Raw genomic sequence first — 25,026 nt, 5'->3', positions numbered from 1 at the left:
AAATTCCCAACTGATTGCATGAAAAAAATTTTCTTGCCATTCAACTACACATTAAAGCACTGCATGTGCATCCTTTCTGTTAAGGTATAATTTTCCAGCCAATCTCCTCCAACAGAATACTACATCATTTGAAATGCCAAAATAATATCTATGTAGTTCTGAATTTCATGGTATTCATGCAATAATTACATCAAACTTCATTAAGACAAAAATTTTTAGATCTAGCATCTTTGTGCTATATCAAACTCCAAAACTAACCCAAATGGTAAATGGGTCTTGGGCCAAAAACCAGTGCTTTTGGCTGGGTTGGCATGCAATGGGACCACAATAATCTAACAAGTATCAATGGCAATAAAAAACATAATATATAGGAAACTGGAGCTGCGAAATGCATTGGAACATACTACTTTGCATGGTGGTGCCTAGCAAAACTATTGTCTTAGCCATCAAAACATACAACCTCCCCATAGAGTTACAATTTGGACAGGTTGAACCTAACCATTCTGAGCCCAATCCAATAAGTTGCAAGCCTAGTGTAATTTTTCAAGCTTAGGGTTAAGCTCCCAATGGGAAATCCCAAGCAGATCAAAGGTTGGTATTAGGCTTGTGCTAGGATTCTGTTGAGGTCTTGCCGTTCAAGGCTGTAAAACAGTGTCAACAATGGTAACCAAATGAAGAAGTAATACTCTTAATCGGTCTTTATATGGCCGTGTTTATTATCATTGTATAACTAAATCAATGCTTTTCTTTTTATTTTCTTGTTCAACTCCCACAAACAGTCTCAAATCTCTAATGTTTCCACTTCGCAAAATGTATATTAAGCTAGGATAATTTATTAATAGACATCAAGAAGAGTGAGTTTTGCCCCCCTCCCCCTTTTTCCCTCAACTTCTCCCTTTTAAAAGTAAAAGCTAGGTATAAAGCATTTGGTAATTAAATTTCAAGGGGATGTGTATTTTAGATGTTCAGCTTGATTGGCAGTCTCTTCTTAGGGCGTGATGATTTTCTTTTGCTGTCTTTTACTATGTGTTTTTCCATTTTTGTTTTTTTTTTGGGGATTCCCAGATTTCATTAAGGAGATTTCTTCTCTCCTGATTGTACATTCTTTCTATATCTAATGAATTTCTTTTTCTATCAAAAAAAAAAAAAAAGGTGTTTGGTAATCAACTTTTTTAGATTTTAAAAAGCTGCCTCTTTTGGGGAGCTTTTAAAAGCTACAAGCAAACTTTTTCCCCACAAGTCATTCTACTCTATTATATTTCTTAGCCTTTTTCAAATATTACAAAATTATCAATGTATTAAGTACATTTCTTATAAATACATATCCATTTTAGTCATTTTAAATACTTTTAGGCATTTTACAATTTTTTACCATACAATCACACTACAAAAAAACTGGTTTTTAGTGACGAAAGTATTAGTGACGCTTTCAATTTCGTCACTAAAAGACCATTATTAGTGACGGTTTTGAAAATTGTCACTAATACTTACACTAACAGTGACGGTTTTCTAAATCATCACTAATAATGCTCTTTTAGTGACGAAATTGAAAACGTCACTAAAAACTCATTTTTCTGCTCAAACTATCACGAGAAAATATTAGCGACGATTTTTTGAGTATTAGTGACGATTTTTCGAGTAATGTGGTTATTGAATGGGCCAAATTGAAACTAAACCGATAATCGAAAAAATTAAAAACTCTGAATCGAAACCAAACTGAAAAAATGATTAACCAATTTTTTGGTTCAATTTGGTTCGGTTTTGCAATTTGGTTCAATTTTCTAGTTTTCTTGCCCACTCCTACTACTTAGGCATTTCCCTAAGTGCCTGGTGCTTACTCGCCCACTTTCCCCTTGACAAACAAAGATCCAAAACGAGGAGAATAAACATAACCATAAACTCCCAATTTGAAAACCTTCGTTGTTACATCAAGATCTAGATTTGGAATTTCACCGAACAAGTGTTGCACATGTGCTAGATTTCACAGGGCTTCTCTTTACCAACTATTGTTAACTCACTTTCTTAAGATGCATTCTTTCTTGAACCCCTCTCCTTTGTGAGCATACGAACTGCCTTTGGGGTATGCCCATTGAAATTCCTTTTCCTTCACTGAATCTTCCACCCAGAATACCTTCCAATTCAAAACATCATTGAAAGACGGTGCATGATGATTTGACATTAGCAACAGAATGCACCCCGTGTATAGTGCCTCGATCATTGTAATTGGAGATCATGGGCTAGCACTTTGCATTAGGTTTTGCAAGGATGTTCCCACAATTGTGTCTTGCCAATGTCATGGCCATTGTCATGAATTTTCATGGGTTTGAGGTGCCTAGTCCCCATGAAGCAACGATCATTGACATTATTAATAAGTGATGACTAGAGTGCTTTGCTCTTCTTGAATTCCCCCAAATCATGGTCATAATAACTCAGTGATTTGTTTTCTGCTCCAAACTGCTCGACAATTCTTACCTTAGTGTGGGTAAACAAGATGAAATAAGTGGCCCTTAACATCGGCAATAACATTTTATGCCATATGTAGAGGGATGGCGCCTACTCTCATCAGGCATGCAAATCTTGAGGACAGGAATCAAATAGTCCCCAATGGGATCAAAAATCATAAGTGAGTATGATGGTCGCAGTTAGAAAGCCAGTGACTAGTTTTTTTCCTTTTTTTCGGCCTACTTACAAGGATTGCCATGGCTGCTCTAGGAAGCAATCAATTAAGCAAACCGTCCCAATGTGTCACACCATTCTATTGACACCTTAAATCAGTTCCTGATCCTTACGGAGGCTCGCGGAGGCCTCCTAAGCTCTTTTCTTTCCCTTGGTTGCAGGTGATCAAAGGTCTTTGGACGCCAATTTATTTTTTGTGTAACACAACTAGTGCCTACCTGGTGTAAACTACAGAATAGCGAATTCGTCTTCCACAGCAATACATTTTCACCACTAAACTAAAGAATTAAAAAATGGGGAATGCAAGCCCCCAGAATCGCTCAAAGTTTATTCAAACAACCCCACTCAAACGTTACTCAAACACTGAAATACAATCCACACAAAAAAAAATAATAAAAGTAAAATTCAGAGAGAGAAATGACGAGAACAAACCTTTCCTTCAGGGGAGGCGAAATCGATGGCGGGGGGAGAAGGGAGGACTCGTCTGTAGAGACCAGCCAGTGCCATGTTTGGAGGATTCTCGTTTCACAAAAATCCAGACCCTAAACAGAAAGATCGAGCTATTATGGAAGCAAATCGATGGCGTGGCCGTAGTCACTGCAGCGGTATTCCACGCTGATCCCGTCAACTAATCCTTCTCAACGCATACTCGACCAGCGCTGCTTTGACTAATGTCTTAATATTATTAGCGTCACCCTTTTTCTTCTATTTATATTATAATTAGGAATTAAAAATTGGATAGAAATTTGAATTTTATATATATATACATATTGGTTCGAATTAAAGCTTGGACGTGCTGGTCCGAGTCAAAGCCTCTAGCTAGGGCTAGGGCTAGGGCTAGGGTTGATTTGGAGGCTCTAGCTCTGGCTACATGTGTTGAAAGTAGGGATGTACAAGAATTATCCAAAAATTGAAAATCAAATCAAAATCAAATTGGAATCACAAGTGGTTCCATTTTTTGATATTTAGTTTTAATTTTAATTTTAGAAAGTATAAATTTTTTATTTCAGTTTTGGTTTCAGTTCCAAAGTACAACTGAACTAAAAAATTGATTTTAATTTAAATTATATATATAGATTAATATGGTTACTTAATTATTATTCGTCCATATAATAAGTTAATCCAGGCTGCGGCACACTGGATTCGGTCCCTCAATATATATGAATCTGGGACTATGTTTCTTTTGAAGTTCACATTTCACAAATCCTTCACCGCTTCTCTACGCTCAGTCGCTCACGATTTGAGGTTTCACTCTCCGTCCCTCAGACTCTCAGTCCCAACTCCCCTCATTGTCCCCGCTCCCTCTGCCCTCTGTGCACCTGCGCTGCGTTGAGCCGCTGTCGTCGACACGTCGTTGCGGCCGGTGGCCCTACCTCTGCCTCCCTCCCCTGTCCTCAAAAGCACTAGCAGGAAGCAGCTAAGGATCTAAAGTATACCTCGCCGTCTCGCCAATCCCCTTGCCGATTTTATTAGTAATTTCTCTTTTATTTTGTGGATTTTTTTTCTCTTTTGCATTTTATTACATCGTTCCTTTCCTTCTATTCTTCAATTTTCTTTTCCTAGCTTTCTTAATTTTTCAGTTTCAGATGGAACGTTTATCATGTGAATTCACTCACAATCGGTATAAACACAAAATAATTGTTGAATATTTAAAAAATCAGTGGAAATCAGAAAAAATCCGGATGTTCAATTCACCATGGCATAATAAATTTTGCTCGATTTCGATTTCGGTTCGGGAATTCCAAAAACTGCAAACTTTGGTTTGGTTTTTGGTTTGGCCCATAATGAAACCAATTACACCCCTAGTTGAAAGCCTTACATTTTCTTTCTTGAAGGTTGAAAAAATTGAAGTTAAAATGTCAGATATCTCAAGGTGCGACTCAACGCACCTTGAGCCTCAGTGCGCTTCACGACACCTTGCTACGCCTCTTGAAGGTCGCCTTGCCTCATTCCCAGATTTGAAAATTATACATTCCGTTGCAGCTAAAAATTGAACGACCTTCACGATCTCTTATCACAACCACCTGAAAAGAGATAAATAAGTAAGACTTGGAGGAACCGAGGTGTACTTCGGGAGATCGCTCTGATGCCTAAGTCAGGGATTGGATTGAGAGATTTTTTATACAACAGTAAAGTAGAGTTTAGAATAATCTACCTTATCCTCTTCTCTAAATACTCATTTATAGTGATGGAGTTTGACCCAAGGGTGATGTGTCATTTATTAGCGAACTATGGCGCAAGCGTGAATCACTTCGGTTGTTATAACGTTGGCGAAGATTATTCTAGTCATCATGGAGCTGATGTCAATTACTCTGTCTGAGCAGTTGACTTAGGTGGTAATTGTCCTCATCAATGTTGGATTCTAGTCTCCTTTGGATTTATGGTAAATGATATATTTGGGGTATATCAGCTGTCCCCCTTTCAGTTTCAAATTTTTGAAGCTGGCTTCCAAAGTTCGAAAGTTGTATTTTTTTTATTTTTTTTTTTTTATCGAGCAGCTCTTCTTGATGCATTTTGGGCTGCTCGTGGTTTCATGAGTCGTGCTCTTCTTTTTTGTCGTTTCTAGCCTAATGAGTTGTGCTCATATTTTGGGCCGTTTTTAGGCCTCACGAGCGTTACTCGTCAGTTGGGCCGATTCTTCTTTGCTTAATGAATTGTACTCATTTTTTGGGCAGTCTTCTGGCCTCACAAGCGTTGCTCGTCAGTTGGGCCGATTCTTCTTTGCCTAATGAGATGTGCTCATTTTTTGGGCAGTCTTCTGACCTCACGAGCGTTGCTCGTCAGTTAGATCAATTCTTCCTTGCCTAATGAGTCATGCTCATTTTTTGGGCAGTCTTCTGCCTCACGAACGTTGCTCATCAGTTGGACTGATTTTTTTTTTTGCCTAATGAGCTTCGTGGAGCAATTTTTCGGGGCAGGGCTTGCCAAGCAAGTTTGTCGAGCAATTTGTGCCGAGGTGCTTCATGGAGCGAATTTTATCGAACTGATTTTACCGAGCAGCTTCATGGAGCAATTTCTTGGAGCAAGACTTGCCGGTCAAGTTTGCCGAGCAGTTTGTGCTGAGCTGCTTCATGGAGCGAATTTTGCCAAACTGATTTTACCGAACAGCTTCATGGAGCAATTTCTCAGAGCGGGACTTGCCGAGCAAGCTTGCCGAGCAGTTCGTGCCGAGCTGATTCATGAAGTGAATTTTGTCGAACTGATTTTACCGAGCAGCTTCATGGAGCAATTTCTCAGAGCAGAACTTGCCGAGCAAACTTGTCGAGTAGTTCGTGCCAAGTTGATTCATTAAGCAAATTTTGTCGAACTGATTTTACCGAGCAGCTTCAGGGAGCAATTTCGCAGAGCGGGACTTGCCAAGCAATTCTTACTGAACTAATTCGTGGAGCGAATTTTGTCGAACTGATCTTACTGAGCTGTTGTGTGACCTTTAATGCCTACTGAGTCGTGCTCATCTGCTAGGCTGTTTGGCCTTCTGAGTCGTACTCGTCAGTTTGGCCTCTGTGCCTGATGAGTCGTGCTCATCTGCTGGGCTGTTTTTGGCCTTACGAGTCGTGCTTGTCATTTGGGCCTTTGATGCTTAATGAGTCGTGCTCATCTGCTGGGCTGTTTTGGCCTTCCGAGTCGTGCTTGTCAGTTTGCCCTCTGTGTCTAATGAGTCGTGCTCGTCATTTGAGTCTTTGATGCTTAATAAGTCGTGCTTATCTGTTGGACTACTTTTGGCTTTCCAAGTCGTGCTCGTCAGTTTGGCTTCCGTGCCTAATGAGTCGTGCTCATCTGCTGGACTGTTTTTGGACTTACGAGTCGTGCTTGTCATTCAGACCTTTGATGCTTAATGAGTCGTGCTCATCTGCTGGCTATTTTTTGCCTTCCGAGTCGTTTTCGTCCATTGGGCCTTGGGAAGTGGCTTAAATGAAACGTTCTCATTTATGGGTTGTCTGTCTAACGCTGTTTCAGAGGCGACGTTGTCCTTTCGAGGCGCCGTCTGTCCTCGGGAAGTTGTATATACTCGGTATTGGCGTCACGGTCGTGCACGTGTCAATGATTTTCTGTACGTAAATGGATTCTCTGTGTCCTATCTCTCTCTCTCTCGAGACGCAATCATTTTTCTACAAACGAGAGTTTTTGAGATTCCTCTTCCTTGGGGATTCGTGCCGCCCTCTCTTTATAAAGGCCAGACCCCCTCATTCTTTTCTCATCTTCAGTCCAAAGGGTCTCCTACTTGTCGTTAGGTACGCTCTCCCTTTCAATTGCATGTTTGTTTTGTTGTTCTTCATGTTTTTCACTGTTCTTGCGTTCACTTTGTCTGCTTGATCTTTTCTTATATGGTAGCTTTGCTGTTTTCACGCAAAATTTTACTGGTTTGATCTGTTTTGACATCTTTCCTTCCTTGTTTTTGCTGGGGGCTCGCTCGTTTGATCCGTTTGTAAAGGTTTTGTTTTGTTCACTCTTTGTTTTCCTGATGGAGTCTTCCTCGCAGCCTTTGCGGGCTTCTACTACAGTGAGGAGTGCTCGTTGCGACCTCACCCCCTCCGATCTGTAAAATGTTCGTTATTTTTTTGCCATCCCCCAGAGTATTTCTGTTAGGTTGCCCTCTGTTTCAGAATCAGCCCTTGATCCGGGCTCCGAGGAGCCCTGCCTGTATACGGATTACTTGGACTGGGTCTTAGACTCCCTTTCGCCCCCCCTATCTCTAATGTATTACGTTTTTACCGAATAGCGCCCTCCTAATTGGTTCCGAACTCCTACCTCTCGCTCACCTGTTTCACTGTCCTTCTGCTTCATCTGGGCCATTAGCCTATAATTCCTCTCTTTAGGAATTGCTTCCAAATGCTAACGCACTTTATAGAGAAGGAGCTATATTATTTCAACTCTTTACCAGGTTATAAGCTTTTTATGTCGGGCGGTTCTTCCATACATAATTGGAAGTCCCGGTACTTCTTTGCCTCGGGGAGGTTGAACTATATGGGCTCTCTTGTCTGGTCTGCTCCTCTGGATGGTTACGTTATCTATCCCTATCTACCTTTTTATACAGGGCTGTGAGTAGGTTATCCGCTGACTCACTTGTTTTCCTTTCATCCTTTTTTTTTTTCTTTTGTAGTTCGGGTGCGCCACCTTCTTCCAAGGCTTTCCCTCGAAGAGCAGGTCATCCTGAAAGAGCTACGAGCCCTTGGCAAACAGGGGATTGTCCCTCACAAGGAGCTGCTCCAGGAGCGTGTCCTCGTGCAGTAGGGGATCAGCCTCGTTTCCCCAAGTCTTACCTCTCCTTTGATTTCTATATATGTGTTCGAATATTACCTCTATTGTTGGCGTTTTTATCTTTTCTCTCTGTCTTTGTGGATATGGACTTCAACAAATATGAATCTCTCATAGGGAAAGCTAAGAAGGAGAGGGCGAGTAAAAGAAGGGAGCACGAGGGAGAATCATCTCAGAGGGATGCACCTGCTGTAGGTGATACTGAAGCTCGTGCTGGTGAGAACATCACTGCTCCTCTTCTGATCCCCCCGGCTTATAATGAGGCAATCTTTCATGAGCCGACCCGTTCTGCCTCTACTCTACGTCAGGCGGTACACGTAGAAGACTATATGCAGGCTCAATGCTCTTTTCATGATGCTCTTTCAGCGAAGATCTGCCACACCTCTTACCAAGTATACTTTTCAGTTAAGTTATTTTTCTCCTTTGATATTGCTTTATTATCTGTTCTGCCCTTTGTACTTCTCCTCAGCTAGCGACGATGGCCTTAGCCTAAGAAGAGAAGGTTACCGAGATGTACCGGCAGACCTTGGATGCCAGGGAAAAGTACGTCGTTGCTCAGAATGAATTTCGTGATGCCGAGATCCGTGAGCGCGCCTTACAGGCTAAGATTGAGCGTATTCGTAGGGAGGAGGTACCTACCAGAGAGGCAGCCGCTGCTGCTAATGCCTCCCGAGCCGCAGTAAAGGAGTATAAGGACTCCACACAGTTCGTTATGGACACCTCCAAAGCTTATAGGGTGGGGTTCAGGAGGTGCCGGGATCAGGTCAAAACCAAGCACCCTGACCTTCTCCTGGGCGGTGTGAGCTCACACGGAAATGGCAACGAGAGTCCCGAATCTGGGAAAGATCTGGACGAGGAAGAAGATGGGGAGGAAGAGGAAGCTGGAGAGGGGAGCAAAGCAAGCTAGTCGGCTGGAACTTCAATTGTAATATATATATTCTTAAACTTTATTGATGTAGTACAATTGCTGTAATCGGAACTTTTATTACTGCGTTCTACGAAATGCTCAAGAATAGTATTTTTTTAACATATCCGAGTTCCACATATTATTAATCTTTTTCCCCTCTACATCCTCCAACTTGTATGTCTCTGGCTTTATCTCGGTTGTAACTCTGTATGAACCCTCCCAACTTGGCTTCAACTTGTGCGACCCCAACTTTGTTGGGCTTTTTCGTGTTTTCCTTAGAACCAAGTCTCCAGGCTAGAAATTACGCACTCTGATGCGATTGTTGTAGTATTTTGCTACCCTCTGTTGGTATGCTGCAACTTTTAGACTAGTTTGATCCTGTCTCTCCTCCAGCAGGTCTATTTCTGATGTGAGTTCTTCATTGTTGGCCTTCTCGTTAAAGTATTGCCTTCGTCAGGAGGGGATCTCTACCTCTTCTAGGATGACCGCTTCTGCGCCAAAGACGAGCGTAAACGGGGTTTCCCTTGTTGCCGCTCTCTTTGTGGTGTGGTATGCCCATATGACGGACGGGAGTTCCTCTGTCCACCTGCCTTGCATAGATTCGAGTCACGTCCTCAGGCTGTGCAGTATCATCTGGTTCATGTTCTCTACCTGTCCATTGCTCTAGGGTGTGCCACTGATGCGAAAACAAGCTTTATAGATAGGTCCGAACAGAACTTTTTGAACTGCCTCCCGTGGTCAGTAACTATTGCCCATGGGATTCCGAACCGGCAAACCACTGATGTCCACATAAAGCGCGTAATGTTCCGCTCTGTTATGGTGGCTAGGGGTTCGACCTCTACCCACTTAGTGAAATAGTCGGTCGCTACCACCAAAAACTTTGTTTGACCAGTTGCCTGCGGTAAAGGTCCCAGGATGTCTATTCCCCATTGGGCGAAGGGGTAGGGACTAATAAGAGGGGAGAGGAGATTAGATGGTACGTGTGCACTGTTGTGCATCTCTGGCACCTGTTGCATCATTTGACGAGTTCGAGCGCGTCTTTCTTCATCGTGGACCAGTAAAATCCCTACGACATGGTTTTGTGGGCTAAGGCCTTATTGGCAAGGTGGTTTTCGCACACTCCTTCGTGGATTTCCCTTAGTACGTACTTCCCTTCCTCATTGCTTAGGCAACGAAGGTATGACAGTGTTAGGGATCGTCTATATAGCTCCCGACCTATGAGCGTATATCTTGCTGCCTTCCTTCTTACTTTTAGAGATTCCTTATTGTCCCCTGGTAGGGATCCGTCCCGAAGGTACAGGAATAGAGGCGCCCTCCAATCCTCCTTGCTGATTTTAGATTCCAACAAGTTAATGTTGTCCTCCTCATATGAGGGCTTCCTTATCCGCTCTAGATAAATAGCGTCCTTCCATTCCGAGTTGGTTGCTGAGGCCAATTTCACGAGTGCATCGGCCTTTTTGTTCTCGACCCTTGGTACGTGTTTTATATCGAATTGAACGAACCTTTTGCGTATTCTTGGGCCTTTGCGAGATACTTCTTCATTTTCTTGATCCCTAGCCTCAAATTCTTCTTTCAGCTGCTCTACCACCAGCTGGAAATCACTTGATACCTTGATCCATGCCACCCCTAGTGCTTCTGCCAAGCGTAGACCTGCTAACAAAGCTTCATACTCCGCATCGTTGTTGGTTGCCGAGAACTCTAGTTTTAGTGCGAAAAGAGTTTCACTGCCGTCCGAAGCTAAGAGGATGAATCCAGCCCCCCCCCTCCAGCCACAATAGACGACCTATCAACGTGTAGCGCCCACACATCTAACTTAGCAATTGACTCGGGGAGCCTTTCGACTGTAAAGTTAGCACGCACCTAGGCCTTGACAACAGGCCTTGGTTGGTATTGTATGTCGAACTCACTTAATTCGATTGACCACTTCGTCATCCTTCTCGAACTCTCTGGCCACTGCAGAATCTGTCTCATTGGTAGGTTTGTTAACACAATTATCTTGTGGGTCTGAAAGTAGGGCCTCAATTTTTGTGCAATTTTTCCGCAGTACAATAGTTCTTTTCGACTCCACTTAGCACCTTACTAGTATAGTATATGGGCTGATACCTCCTACCTTCTTCCCGGACCAGGATCGAGCTGACGTCATTTTCCATAGATGCTATATATAGGTAGAGATTCGTTAAAAGGGATGGGGAACCGAGGTACTGCTTAAACTGTTCGAAGGCTTTGGCCTGTTCCTCCCCCCATTCGAATCCTCCCTTCTTCCTTAGTGTTCTGAAGAAAGGTAAGCCTGTCTCCTGAGCAGGAGACAAACCTATTGAGGGAGGCTATCCTCCCTGTCAAGACTTGGATCTCCTTCTTCGTCTGCAGAGCCTCCATTTCTAGCAGCGCTCTTATTTTGTCCGAGTTTGCTTCTATGTCTCTGTGGGTCACCATAAAGCCAAGGAACTTTCTTGTATAAACACCGAACACACCCTTCGATGGGTTCAGTTTCATTTGGTACCGGCGAAGGAGTTCGAACGTTTCCCTCAGGTCTTTACAGTGCTTCCCTGCCTCCAAGCTTTTTACTAGCATATCGTCCACGTACACCTCCATTGTTTTTCCGAGTTGATCTTTAAAGATCCTGTTCACCAATCTCTGATACGTGGCTCCTGCGTTTTTTAGCCCAAAGGGCATTACCCGGTAACAATACAGACCCCTTTCTGTGATAAAAGATGTTTTTTCTTCGTCTGCTCGACTCATCGGGATTTGATTGTATCCCGAGTAGGCATCCATGAAATTGAGGAGCTCGTGCCCAGAGGTCGAGTCCACCGGCTGGTTGATTCAGGGGAGAGGAAAGCTGTCCTTTGGGCACGTCTTATTCAGGTCTGTGAAGTCTATGCAAGTGCGTCATTTTTCGTTCGGCTTCCTTACTAAAACCACATTGCTCAGCCACTCCGGATAGTCTACCTCTTTGATGAAGTTGGCTTGTACCAGTTTTGTCACTTCCTTGTCGATTATCTTGATCCGCTCCATTGCAAAAACTCCTTTTTTTTTTTCTATTTCACAGGTCGATGGTTGGGGTTGACCTGCAGGCTATGCTCCATAACTACAGGGTCGATGCCTGGCATGTCTGGGGCCGACCAAGCGAATACATCAACGAATTCGTTCAACAGTTCGCTCAGCTCCGCTTTCAAGGTGTCGGGCAGGTGATTTCCGATCTGCACACTTCTCTCCTGGTGGCCCTTTAGGGGTATGTGCATGATGTCTTCATCTACTGTATTGATCTAAGGATACTCGCCCTTTACTTCTAGGTCCGCCACCGTTAGGGTTTCTCTTGCCTACATCTTTCCTTTTTTGGGTCATTACGTAGTAGCTTCGAGCAGCTGCTTGATCTTCCTTGGCAAACCCTGTTTCGTGCGATGTAGGGAATTTGATTTTTAAGGTGGTATGTTGACGTTACAGCCCGAACTGCATTAAGGAAATGGCGGTCCAATATGATATTGTATACCGAAGGTCGGTCAACCACAAGAAACTCTGTCAGTGTAATAAATTGCTGTGGGGTCGTCCCTATTGTCACCGGTAGCGTGATTGTATCCAAGGGGTGAACAACGTCTCCACCGAATCCAACCAGGGGAGTTGAGACCGGCTTGAGTCGTTCCTTACCGATTTTCATTCCGACTAAAACATGACGTTTGCTAAGCTCTCATTGTTTATCAATACGCATCTGACTTTGTAATTCGCCACGAGTAGGGAGAGCACCAGTGCGTTATCATGTGGCTGTTGTACCCCTTCTTCGTCTCCACTGTCAAAGGTTATGTCGTCATCTTTTTTGTTTCGCTTGCTACTTGTTTCCCCTTTCTTCATCAAGAGCACATGTTTAGCATATCTTTTGCGAGCACCCCCACTATCTCCTCCGCTAGGGGATCCACTGAAGATCACCGCAATTTCCCCTATGACCTGTTTTTCCTTCTTTTTTACATTGGGCCTCCTCTCCCTACTGGTGGCGAATTACAAAGTCAGACGCATATTGATAGACAATGGGAGCTCAGCAAACGTCATGTTCTAGTCGGTCCTGATCGGAATGAAAATCGGTAAGGAACGACTTAAGCTGGTCTCAACTCCCCTGGTCGGATTTGGTGTAGACGTTGTTCACCCCTTGGGTACAATCACGCTACCGGTGACAATAGGGACGACCCCATAGCAAGTTACTACGCTGACAGAGTTTCTTGTGGTCGACCGACCTTCGGTGTACAATATCATACTGGGCCACCCTTTCCTTAATGCAGTTCAGGCTATAACGTCAACATACCACCTCAAAATCAAATTCCCTACACCACACGGGACAGGGTTTGTCATGGGAGATCAAGCAGCTACTCGAAACTGCTACGTCATGGCCCTGAAAGGAAAGATGGAGGCAAGAGAAATCCTAACAGTGGAGGACCTAGAAGTAAGGGGTGAGTATCCTCAGATCAGTACAGTGGATGAAGACATCATGCACATAACCCTAAAGGGCCACCAGGAGAGAAACGTGCAGATCGGAAATCACCTATCCGACACCTTGAAAGCAGAGCTGAGCGAACTGTTGAACGAATTCACTGATGTGTTCGCTTGGTCGGCCGCAGACATGCCAGGCATCAACCCTGCAGTCATGGAGCATAGGTTGCAGGTCGACCCCAACCACCGACCTGTGAAATAGAAAAAAAAAAAAGAGTTTCGCAATGGAGCGAATCAAGATAATCGACGAGGAAGTGACGAAACTGGTGCAAGCCAACTTCGTTAATGAGGTAGACTACCTAGAGTGGCTGAGCAACGTGGTTCTAGTAAGGAAGCCGAACGGAAAATGGCGCACTTGCATAGACTTCACGGACCTGAATAAGCCGTGCCTAAAGTACAACTTTCCTCTCCCCCTAATTGACCAACTGGTGGACTCGACCTCTGGGCACGAGCTCCTCAGCTTCATAGATGCCTACTCGGGATACAATCAAATTCCTATGAGTCGAGCAGACGAAGAAAAAACATCTTTTATCACTTAAAGGAGCCTGTATTGTTACCGGGTAATGGCCTTCGAGCTAAAAATCGTAGAAGCCACATATCAGAGATTGGTGAACAGGATCTTTAAAGATCAGCTCGGAAAAAAAATGAAGGCATACGTAGACAATATGCAAGTAAAAAGCTTGGAGGCAGGGAATCACTGTAACGACCTGAGGGAAACGTCTGAACTCCTTCGCCGGTACCAAATGAAATTGAACCTATCGAAGTGTGTGTTCGGTGTTTCTGTAGGAAAGTTCCTTGGCTTTATGGTGACCCACAGAGGCATAGAAGCCAACCTGGACAAAATAAGAGCGCTGCTAGAAATGGAGGCTCCACAGACGAAGAAGGAGATCCAAGTCTTGACAGGGAGGATAACCTCGCTCAGCAAGTTTGTCTCCTGCTCAGGAGACAAAGACTTACCTTTCTTCAGAGCACTAAGGAAGAAGGGAGGATTCGAATGGGGGGAAGAACAGGCCAAAGCCTTTGAATAGCTCAAGCAGTACCTCGGTTTCCCACCCCTTTTAACGAAGGCAAAGACAGGAGAAGACCTCTACCTATATATAGCATCTACGAAAAATGCCGTTAGCTCGGTCCTAGTCCGGGAAGAAGGCAGGAGGTATCAACCCATATACTATACTAGTAAGGTGCTGAGTGGAGCTGAAAAGAACTATTGTACGGTGGAAAAAGCGGCCTTCTCCATCATCTGTGCTGCACGAAAATTGAGGCCCTACTTTCAAGCCCACAAGGAAATTGTGTTAACAAACCTACCAATGAGACAGATTCTGCAGCGGCCGGAGAGTTCGGGAAGGATGATGAAGTGGTCAATCGAATTAAGTGAGTTCGACATACAATACCAATCAAGGCCCGCTGTCAAGGCCCAGGTGCTCGCTGACTTCACAGCCGAAAGGCTCCCCGAGTCAGTTGCTAAGTCAGATGTGTCGGTGCTACACATTGATAGGTCGTCTAACGCGGCTGGAGGGGGAGCTGGATTCATCCTCTCAGCCCCATACGGCAGTAAAACTCTTTTCACACTAAAACTAGAGTTCTCAGCAACCAACAACGATGCGAAGTATGAAGCTTTGTTAGCAGGTCTACACTTGGCAGAAACACTAGGGGTGGCATGGATCGAGGTATCGAGTGATTCCCAGCTGGTGGTAGAGTAGCTGAAAGAAGAATTTGAGGTTAGGGATCAAAAAATGAAGAAGTATCTCGCCAAGGCCGAAGAATACGCAAAAGCGTTCGTTCACTTCGATATAGAACACGTACCAAAGGCCGGGAACAAAAAGGCCGATGCACTCGCGAAATTGGCCTCAGCAACCAGCTCGGAATGGAAGGACGCTATTTATCTAGAGCGGATAAGGAAGCTCTCATATGAGGAGGACAACATTAACTCGTTGGAATCTGAAATCAACAAGGAGGATTGGAGGGCGCCTCTATTCCTGTACCTTCGGGACGGATCCCTACCAGGGGACAACAAGGAATCTCTAAAAGTAAGAAGGAAGACAGCAAGATATACGCTCATAGGCCGGGAGCTATACAGACGATCCCTAACACTGTCATACCTTCGTTGCCTAAGCAATGAGGAAGGGTACGTACTAAGGGAAATCCACGAAGGAGTGTGCAGAAACCACCTTGCCAATAGGGCTTTAGCCCACAAAGCCATGTCGCAGGGATTTTACTAGCCCACGATGAAGAAAGACACGCTTGAACTCATCAAACGATGCAACAGGTGCCAGAGATGCGCAACAGTACCACACGTACCATCTAATCTCCTCTCCCCTCTTACCAGTCCCTACCCCTTCGCCCAGTGGGGAATAGACATCCTAGGACCTCTACTGTAGGCAACTGGTCAAACAAAGTTTTTGGTAGTAGCGATCGACTATTTCACTAGGTGGGTAGAGGTCAAACCCCTAGCCACCATAACAGAGCGAAACATTACGCGCTTCATGTGGACTTCAGTGGTTTGCCGGTTCGAAATCCCATGGGCAATAGTTACCAACCACTGGAGGCAATTCGACAACGAACGCTTCAAAAAGTTATGTTTGGACCTATCTATTAAGCTTGTTTTCGCGTCAGTGGCACACCCCCAAAGCAATGGACAAGTAGAGAACATGAACCGAATGATACCGCACGGCCTGAGGACGCAACTCAAATCTATGCAAGCCAGGTGGATAGAGGAACTCTCGTCCGTCATATGGGCATACCATACCATCAAGAGAGCGGCAAAAGGGGAAACCCCATTCATGCTCGTCTTTGGCGCAAAAGCGGTCATTTCAGCAGAAGTAGGGATCCCCTCCTTGCGAAGGCAATACTTTAACGAGCAGGCCAACAATGAAGAGCTTAGATCAGAAATAAACCTGCTGGAGGAGAGATAGGATCAGGCTAGTCTAAAAGTTGCAGCATACCAACAGAGGGTAGCAAAATACTACAACAATCGCGTCAGAGTGCGGAATTTCCAGCCCGGAGACTTAGTTCTAAGGAAAACGCAAAAAAACCCAACAGGGTCAGGGTCGCACAAGCTAAAGCCAAACTGTGAGGGTCCATACAGAGTTACAACCAAGATAAAGCCGGGGACATACAAGTTGGAGGATGTAGAGGGGGAAAAGATTAATAATACATCGAACTCGGATATGTTAAAAAAAATACTATTCTTGACCGTTTCTTAAAATGCAGTAATAAAAGTTCCGATTACAGCAATTGTACTACGTCAATAAAGTTTAAGAATATATATATTACAATTGAAGTTATAGCCAACTAGCTTGCCTTGCTTCCTTCTCCAGCTTCCTCTTCCTCCCCATCTTCTTCCTCGTCAAGATCTTCCCCGAATTCGGAACTCTCGTTGCCATATCCGTGTGAGCTCACACCGTCCAAGGGAAGGTCAGGGTGCTTGGTTTTGACCTGATCCCGGCACCTCATAAACCCCACCCTGTAAGCTTTGGAGGTGTCCATAACGAACTGTGTAGAGTCCTTATACTCCTTTACTGTGGCTCGGGAGGCATTAGCAGCAGCGGCAGCCTCTTTGGCAGGTACCTCCTCCCTACGAATACGCTCAATCTCAGCCTGTAAGGCGTGCTTACAGATCTCGGCATCACGAAGTTCATTCTGGGCAACGACGTACTTTTCTGTGGCATCCAAGGTCTACCGGTACATCTCGACAACCTTCTCTTCTTGGGCTAAGGTCATCGTCGCTAGCTGAGGAGAAGTACAAAGGGTGGAACAGATAATAAAGCAATGTCTGAAGAGAAAAATTATCCAACTGAAAAGTATATCTGGTAAGAGGTGTGGTGGATCTTCGTTGAAAAAGCATCATGAAGAAAGCACTGAGCCTGCACATAGCCTTCCACGTGTACCGCCCAGCGTAGAGCAGAGGCAGAACGGGTCGGCTTATTAAAGATTGCCTCACTATAAGCCGGAGCAGCAATGTTCTCATCAGCACGGGCTTCAGTATCACCTACAGCAGGTGCGTCCCTCTAAGATGATTCTCCCTCGAGCTCCCTTCTCTTCTTCCTACTCCTACTCGCCCTCTGCTTCTTAGCTTCCCCTATGAGAGATTCATATCTGTTGAAGTTCATATCTGCAAAGACAGAGAGAAAAGATAAAAATGCCAACAATAGAGGGAATATCCGAACACATATATAGAAATCAAAGGTGAGGTAAGACTTGGAAAAACGAGGCTGATCCCCCACTGCACTAAGACACGCTCCTGGAGCAGCTCCTCGTGAGGGACAATCTCCTACTCGCCAAGGGCTCGCAGCTTTTTCAGGATGGCCTGCTCTTCGGGGGAAAGCCTTGGAAGAAGGTGGCGCACCTGAACTACAAAAGAAAAAAAAAAAAGGATGAAAGGAAAACAAGTGAGTCAGCGGAGAACCTACTCGCAGCCCTATATAAAAATGTAGATAGGGATAGATAACGTTACCATCCAGAGGAGCATACCAGACAAGAGAGCCCGTATAATTCAACTCCCCCGAGGCAAAGAAGTACCGGGACTTCCAATTATGTATAGAAGAACTGTCCAGCGTAAAAAGCTTATAATCTGGTAAAGAGTTGAAATAATACAGCTCCTTCTCTACAGAGTGTGTTCGCATCTAGAAGCAACTCCTAAAGAGAGGAACTGTAGGCTGATGGCCCAGACGAAACAGGTGAGCGAGAGGTAGGAGTTCGGAACCAATTGGGATGGCGCTATTCGGTAAAAACATAATACATTAGAGATAAAGGGGGGAAAAGGGAGTCTAAGACCCAAGTCCAAGTAATCCGTATACAGGCAAAGCTCCTCAAAGCACGAATCAAGGGCTGATTCTGGAACAGAGGGCAACCTAACAGTAATACTCTGGGGGATGGCAAAAAAATAATGAACATTCTGCAGATCGGAGGGGGTGAGGTCGCAACGAGCGTTCCTCACTGTAGTAGGAGCCCGCAAAGGCTGCGAGGAAGACTTCATCAAGAAAACAAAGAGTGAACGAAACAAAACCTTTACAAACGGATCAAACGAGGGAGCCCCTAGCAAAAATAAGGAAAGATGCCAAAATAGATCAAACTAGTAAAATTTTACGTGAAAACAGCAAAGCTACCATACAAGAAAAGATCGAGCAGACAAAGTGAACGCAAGAACAGTGAAGAACATGAAGAACAACAAAACAAACATGCAATTGAAATGGAGAGCGTACCTAATGACAAGTAGGGGACCCTTTGGACTGAAGATGAGAAAAGAATGAGGGGGTCTAGCCTTTATAAAGAGAGGGCGGCACGAATCCCCAAGGAAGCGGAATCTCAAAAACTCTCGTCTGCAGAAAAAGGATTGCATCGAGAGAGAGAGAGAGAGAGAGAGAGAGAGAGAGAGAGAGAGAGAGATAGGACATAGATAATCTATGTACGTACAAAAAATCACTAACAAGTGCATGGTCGTGGCGCCAATACCGAGTATATGCAACTTCCCGAGGACAGACGGCACCTCGAAAGGACAACGTCACCTCTGAAACAGCGTTAGACCAACAACTCATAAATGAGAACGTTTCATTTAAGTCATTTCCCAAGGCCCAACGGACAAAAACGACTTGGAAGGACAAAAACAGCCCAGCAGATGAGCACGACTCATTAAGCATCAAAGGCCCGAATGACGGGCACGACTCGTGAGTCCAAAAATAGCCCAGCAGATGAGCATGACTCATTAGGCACGGAGGCCAAACTGACGAGCACGACTTGGAAGGCCAAAAACAGCCCAACAGATGAGCACGACTCATTAAGCGTCAAAGGCCCAAATGATGAGCACGACTCATCAGGCACAGAGGCCAAACTGACGAGCACGACTCGGAAGGCCAAAACAGCCCAGCAGATGAGCACGACTCATTAAGCATCAAATGCCCAAATGATGAGCACGACTCGTAAGGCCAAAAACAGCCCAGCAGATGAACACGACTCATCAGGCATAGAGGCCAAACTGATGAGCATGACTCGGAAGGCCAAAAACAGTTCAGTAGATGAGCACGGCTCAGTAGGCATTGAAGGCCACGAAGCAGCGCGGTAAGATCAGTTCGGCAAAATTCGCTACATGAATTAATTCGGCAAGAACTGCTCGGCAAGTCCCGCTCCGCGAAATTGCACCCTGAAGCTACTTGGTAAAATCAGTTTGGCAAAATTCACTTCATGAATCAGCTCGGCACGAACTACTCGACAAGCTTGCTCGGCAAGTCCTGCTCTGAGAAATTTCCCCATGAAGCTGCTCGGTAAAATCAGTTCAGTAAAATTCGCTTCATGAATTTGCTCGGCACGAACTGCTCGGCAAGTCCCGCTCTGAGAAATTGCTCCATGAAGCTACTCGGTAAAATTAGTTCGACAAAATTCGCTCCATGAAGCAGCTCAGCATGAATTGCTCGACAAACTTGACCGGCAAGTCCCACTTCGAGAAATTGCTCCATGAAGTTGTTCGGTAAAATCAGTTCGGCAAAATTCGCTTCATGAAGCAACTCAGCACGAACTGCTCGACAAACTTGTTCGGCAAGCCCTACCCCAAAAAATTGCTTCACGAAGCTGCTCAGTAAAATCAGTTCGGAACATCAGCTCAGAACATAAGCTCGGAAAATTTCCTCCACCACTCAGCTCAGAACATGAGCTCGAAAAATGTTCTCCACCACTCAGCTCGAAACATGAGCTCGGAAAATGTCCTCCACCACTCAGTTCGGAACATGAGCTCGGAAAAGATCCTCCATCACTCAGCCCGGAACATGAGCTCGGAAAATGTTCTCCACCACTCAGCTCGGAAAATGTCCTCCACCGCTCAATTCAGAACATCAGCTCGGAAATTGTTCTCATCCACTCAGCTCGGAACATGAGCTCGAAAAATGTCCTCCACCACTCAGTTCGAAACATCAGCTTGGAAAATGTTCTCCACCTCAACTTAGCAAATCAGCTCAGAACTTCAAAAAAAAAAAAAAAAAAGGAAAGGTGGAGGAGCATTATATATATACATCTGGGGACTAGGAGTGCAAATAGCAATTTTTCAAAATTCCATCCAGAAATTTGAAACTGAGGGGGGGACAACTGATACACCTAAAATAGCCTAACCAATAAAAGCAGGTCAACACGTGGCCCACGCCTCCTCCGGGTCAAATGTTCTAATGAGCAATCAGCTCCAACCCAATAAAGAGGAGGAGAGATCCACGCCAACAACTTAAATAGTTGAGTGATGTGCGCAAGCACTTTATGATCTAGGAGCGATTCACGCCCCCGCGCAATAAAGGCGAATCAACCAAGGGTCAACTCGAGCTCCTATAAGAAGGGATCTAGGGAAGAGGCCAAGGTAAGTCATTCAACTCATTCTACTGTTGCATTCAGCCTCTCTAAAAGCATTTCTCTTACTTAGGCATCGGAGTGATCCCCCGGAATTCACCCCGGGTTCCTCCAAGCCTTTCTTCTCTTCTTCTTTCAGGTCAGCGGAAGTCGAAGGAACAACCCTGCTAATTTTACCCCAAATATATCACTTACCATAAATCCAAAGGAGACTAGAGCCCAACATTGATGAGGGCAATTACCACCTAAGTCAACTGCTCATGTAGAGCAATTGACGCCAGCTCCATGATGACTAGAGCAATCTACTAACAATCGGAGCGATTCACGCTTGCGCCATAATTCGCTAATAAATGGCACATCACCCTTGGGTCAAACTCCATCACTATAAATAGGGATTCAGAAAAGATGTTAAGGTATCTCATTCTAAACTCTACTTTACTGTTGCATAAAAAACCTCTCAAGCCAATCCTTGACTTAAGCATTAGAGCGATCCCCCGGAGTACGCCTCGGGTCCTCCAAGTCTTGCTTATTTATCTCTTTTTAGGTGGTCGTGATCAGGGATCGTGAAGGTCGTTTAATTTTTGGCTGCAACACATTCATATTTTTTTTTATAATTAATTTTAATTTGGTTCAATTAAATTCAATTAACTGAATTATCAGTTCGGAAGCTCAATTCGATCGATTTGGTTATGAGGTGGGTTAATCGAAAAAATTCGGTTAATTGGCCAAACCAACTGGTTGCACACCTTAGGTTTCAAGAGTAATTTAGGAAAATAGTAACACATTATATTATTTTTATATCAATATATATATTATTTGTTGTGTCTATTTATATTTTACAAGTTTTAATTTTAATATGAATAAAATATAAAACAATATTAGATTTTAATCAAAAATTTTAATTACTTGATCATATTTTTTTACAAATTATTTATAAAATACATTAGACTAAAACCATTCCTCTCTCCATGTGTCATCCCACATAAAAAGAATTGGAGCAATTCCAATATCTCCTCAAACTTGAAGGCCATGTCTAAAGACCATTATAAAAATAAATTATCTAAATGACAATTTTAAAGACTAAAATACCTTGAAGTTCATAAAAGTGAGTTCAGCTAGATTATATTGTGCCACATTTCAAGTGGTTTTTTAATTTTCCTTTTTGTTTCTATCGATAATTATTTTAACTAAATATATAATAATCTAATTGAGACATTTCAATTTTAGAAATAAAAAAGAGAGAAATATGAAAACATTCCACAGGCTATCGATTGATCATCAATAGGCAGTCAAATGGTCCTCCATTTTCACACGAAGTGGCTCGAACACACAAGAAATAGTTTGCCTAAGCCCATAAAGCGATCGGTTCGGCAATTTTCTAAAAAAGGACTTGTTTTTTTTTATATATATATAATATGGATATCTTGGATTTGTCACATGTCCCTAATCATTGACATGTGTCCTATAAAGGTCGGAATAGGATTAGCTAGCTGATACATGTGATGATAAGGTAGTTATTATCGTTTGAAATTCAAATTTTGAATTTAAAGTTTCTTCAATTTTCCCCTCATTGCTTGCATATAAATAGACAAGCCATGGGGATTCCTTAGTTAGGCACAATAGTGGGGAAAAGTGTAGTAACCTGAACCAAGAAAATATAAGAAATAAATAGAAGGAAAGAGAAAAGGAAAAAAAAAAAGAGGGAAGTCGGTTTGGAACATGACCAAACCGTCGATGGTTTCAGGGAATCCAGAAAAATCGTCGACGGTTTTTCTGTAGGCAAACTATCGGGAGCATTGTACAGGTAAAACAGGTTTGGTAAGTGGCCAAACCATCGATGGTTACAAGAAAATCATTTACGATTTTCCTGCAGGCTAAGTTACTTAAAGGCTAAGTAATATATTTTTTTTCATAACTCTCACTCTCTCTCTCTCTCTCTCTCTCTCTCTCTCTCTCTCTCTCTCTCTATGGTTACAAGAAAATCATTGACGGTTTTCCTGCGGGCTAAGTTACTTAAAGGCTAAGTAGTACATTTTTTTTCATAACTCTCACTCTCTCTCTCTCTCTCTCTCTCTAACTTAGGGTTTTTGGAAGACTCTCTCTCTCTCTCTCTCTCTCTCTCTCTCTCTCTCTCTCTCTCTCTCTCTCTCTCTCCTAAGCCTCCCGGATCACTCTCGGGTGCTCCTCGATTCTCTCTCCGTCCTCCCAGCACGTAGGTCGTCGATCTTCGACGGATTCGAGCGATTAGGTTTCGTGATTTTAAAGGTTTTAGGCAGTTTCTTCAGGAACAGGTAAGGCGATTTAATTATGTCAATTATTTTTAGAATATAAATCGTTTAAATTGTAGTATATGTTTACAGAAACAGTATTTATGATTTTTTGAATGAATCAGACAGATGAAAATAGTTGTTTTGACTTTTATACATTTTTTAGGAAAATTAACGTGAATGGTTTGAACATCTCCTATTTTCAGTAAAATGTATAATTTGAGTTAAATTAAACCGTGGAGATGCTCATACCTTATGTTCAGTAACATATATCTTTCTCAAATAGTAATGAATATTTATGATTTACCAGATGAAAAGTTGTGTGGCATGAGAACGTTTTAAAATGGTATAAATGAACAAAATGGTTAGAAAGTTATGTTATGATAGATATGCTATGACAGTTTAATTTTGTTTCCTAATAGGATAGACTTTGCTTGAATGATTAGAAATTGTGAAAATATTGGTATTGTTAAAGTAAGTGTGAAAAAGGTCTCGGTGGACGGTGATACGTAACGCCCCGATAACGATTATTGAAACAATTCTCGGGGGACAACGACACGTAACGCCCTGATGACAATTGTTGAGAAGGGCAAAAGGGGACGGCGATACGTAACACCCTGATTCTCGGGATTTAGCCTGAGGGCTTGTTGGATTAAGGGACGACAATACGTAACGCCTCTCAGCGAGTGCCCGACGAGTATGGCTGGATTGAGGGACGGCGATACGTAACGCCTCAATCTCGGCGAACGTGAACCGTGAATGGATCATGTAGAGTGTAGATTTATTAAATTGTACTGTATTATCTATGATGGGCTGTTGAATATATATATATATATATATATATATATATATATATATATATATATATATATACATGTTGGTAGGTTTATTATGAATTGCAATGATGTGTGTTATGAATTTTATAGTTACGATTCAATTATATGGAAATCATATTTAGTAAGGATAACATAAGAAATGTTTATAGATAACTATTGCAGTAAAACTCATCTGCCGCACACTGACAATAGTTTAATCTACCTTACTAAGAAATGTCTCACCCTAATACCATATCATTTTTCAGGACCTCCAAGGAACCGTAGCTAGCTTACAATGGGGCTCGGATTAAACTTTTTGAAATGATAAACAAAGCTGGTGAGCCACCAGCTATTATGCTTGTTATTTTTGGGTTGTAAAATATTAACATGTAGTTTTTATATATGTATCTGAGAACAGTTAGAACTCTGGTAATATGATTGAGGTATTTTCTTTTGCTGTATGATTGTATTATCAGTTACAATAGAAAAACCCAGTTTTCCCTAGTTAGGGCGGGCGGTGATATTATGGTATCAAAGAATTTTATTTATTTTATTTCACAAATAACACCGTAGGCCCACATGGCGAGTCTGGGCGTTACAAGTGGTATCAGAGCGCTTAGGTTGTTAGGTTATGTAGATTATGTCAGATGATATTATCAAAGTATAGGTTTAAATCCAGACGAGGATAGGAATGGGTAGAATAGGAATTTTGAGTTTGTTTCATAAGCTTGGAGGCAAAAATTCCTTGACGGACTTCTATGTTTTTTTGAATCAATCGATGGGTTCAGAAAATCACGGCAATACATTGATGGTTTTGTTTTCGAGCGAAGGAGCAAGAACTTGAAAACTAGAACGGAAATATTAAATTGGTAGGATATGTCGTAATTTAGGGGGAGTTGACTTAGGTCGGTACTTGAAATTTATTAAAGTGAGTCTTTTAGTATTATAATTATACAAGGCATGTTAAGATATTAAAATTCTAAAATCATCTCGGTTATCTCTTCAGGATGGATCCTAAGGATACTAATACGAACACGGGAGGAAGCAGTAACGAGGGAATATCGAATGAGGACGGTGATGGCTCTACATTGGTGATTCGGGACTTGACTAAGCAGTTCATGACCGAGGTCATGCGAAGTTTTAGGGGGTTGGACCATCCCACCATTGAGCTGGGGTGTACCATCGATCAGTTCACCCGTATGAATACTCCCACATTCGCGGGAAGCATTAACACAATCATTGCAAAGAATTGGGTTCGAGAAATAGAAAAGATCTTGGTCGTACTGTAATGCACAAATGAGCAGAAGGTCCT

General features: G+C 43.1%; 1 protein-coding gene and 1 long non-coding RNA gene across 4 annotated transcripts in view; one reads left to right on the top strand and one right to left on the bottom strand.

Moving 5' to 3' along the window:
• LOC131154961 (glutathione gamma-glutamylcysteinyltransferase 1-like) overlaps positions 1-4,006 on the bottom strand; it is a 32,049-nt gene extending 28,043 nt beyond the window's left edge. The window contains exon 1 of one of the 3 annotated variants that reach the window (XR_009136714.1): positions 3,109-3,352. Coding sequence is in view for 2 of the 3 variants with exons in the window: in XM_058107817.1 (XP_057963800.1) it covers positions 3,109-3,183 (75 nt within the window). In the remaining variant the exon portion in view is untranslated. Of the gene's footprint in view, positions 1-3,108 lie in introns of all 3 variants that reach the window. The other 2 variants (XM_058107817.1, XM_058107816.1) reach the window with 2 other exon arrangements.
• On the top strand, positions 3,861-24,235 carry LOC131154962 (uncharacterized). The gene is made up of 2 exons (XR_009136715.1): positions 3,861-4,148; positions 23,981-24,235. It is a non-coding gene; the product is annotated as an uncharacterized LOC131154962 (long non-coding RNA).
• Positions 24,236-25,026: the final 791 nt, after the last annotated feature.

The sequence above is a fragment of the Malania oleifera genome, chromosome 5 (genome assembly GCF_029873635.1).
Source record: "Malania oleifera isolate guangnan ecotype guangnan chromosome 5, ASM2987363v1, whole genome shotgun sequence".
Lineage (NCBI taxonomy): Eukaryota > Viridiplantae > Streptophyta > Magnoliopsida > Santalales > Ximeniaceae > Malania > Malania oleifera.
This window is presented reverse-complemented; position numbering and strand designations above follow the sequence as displayed.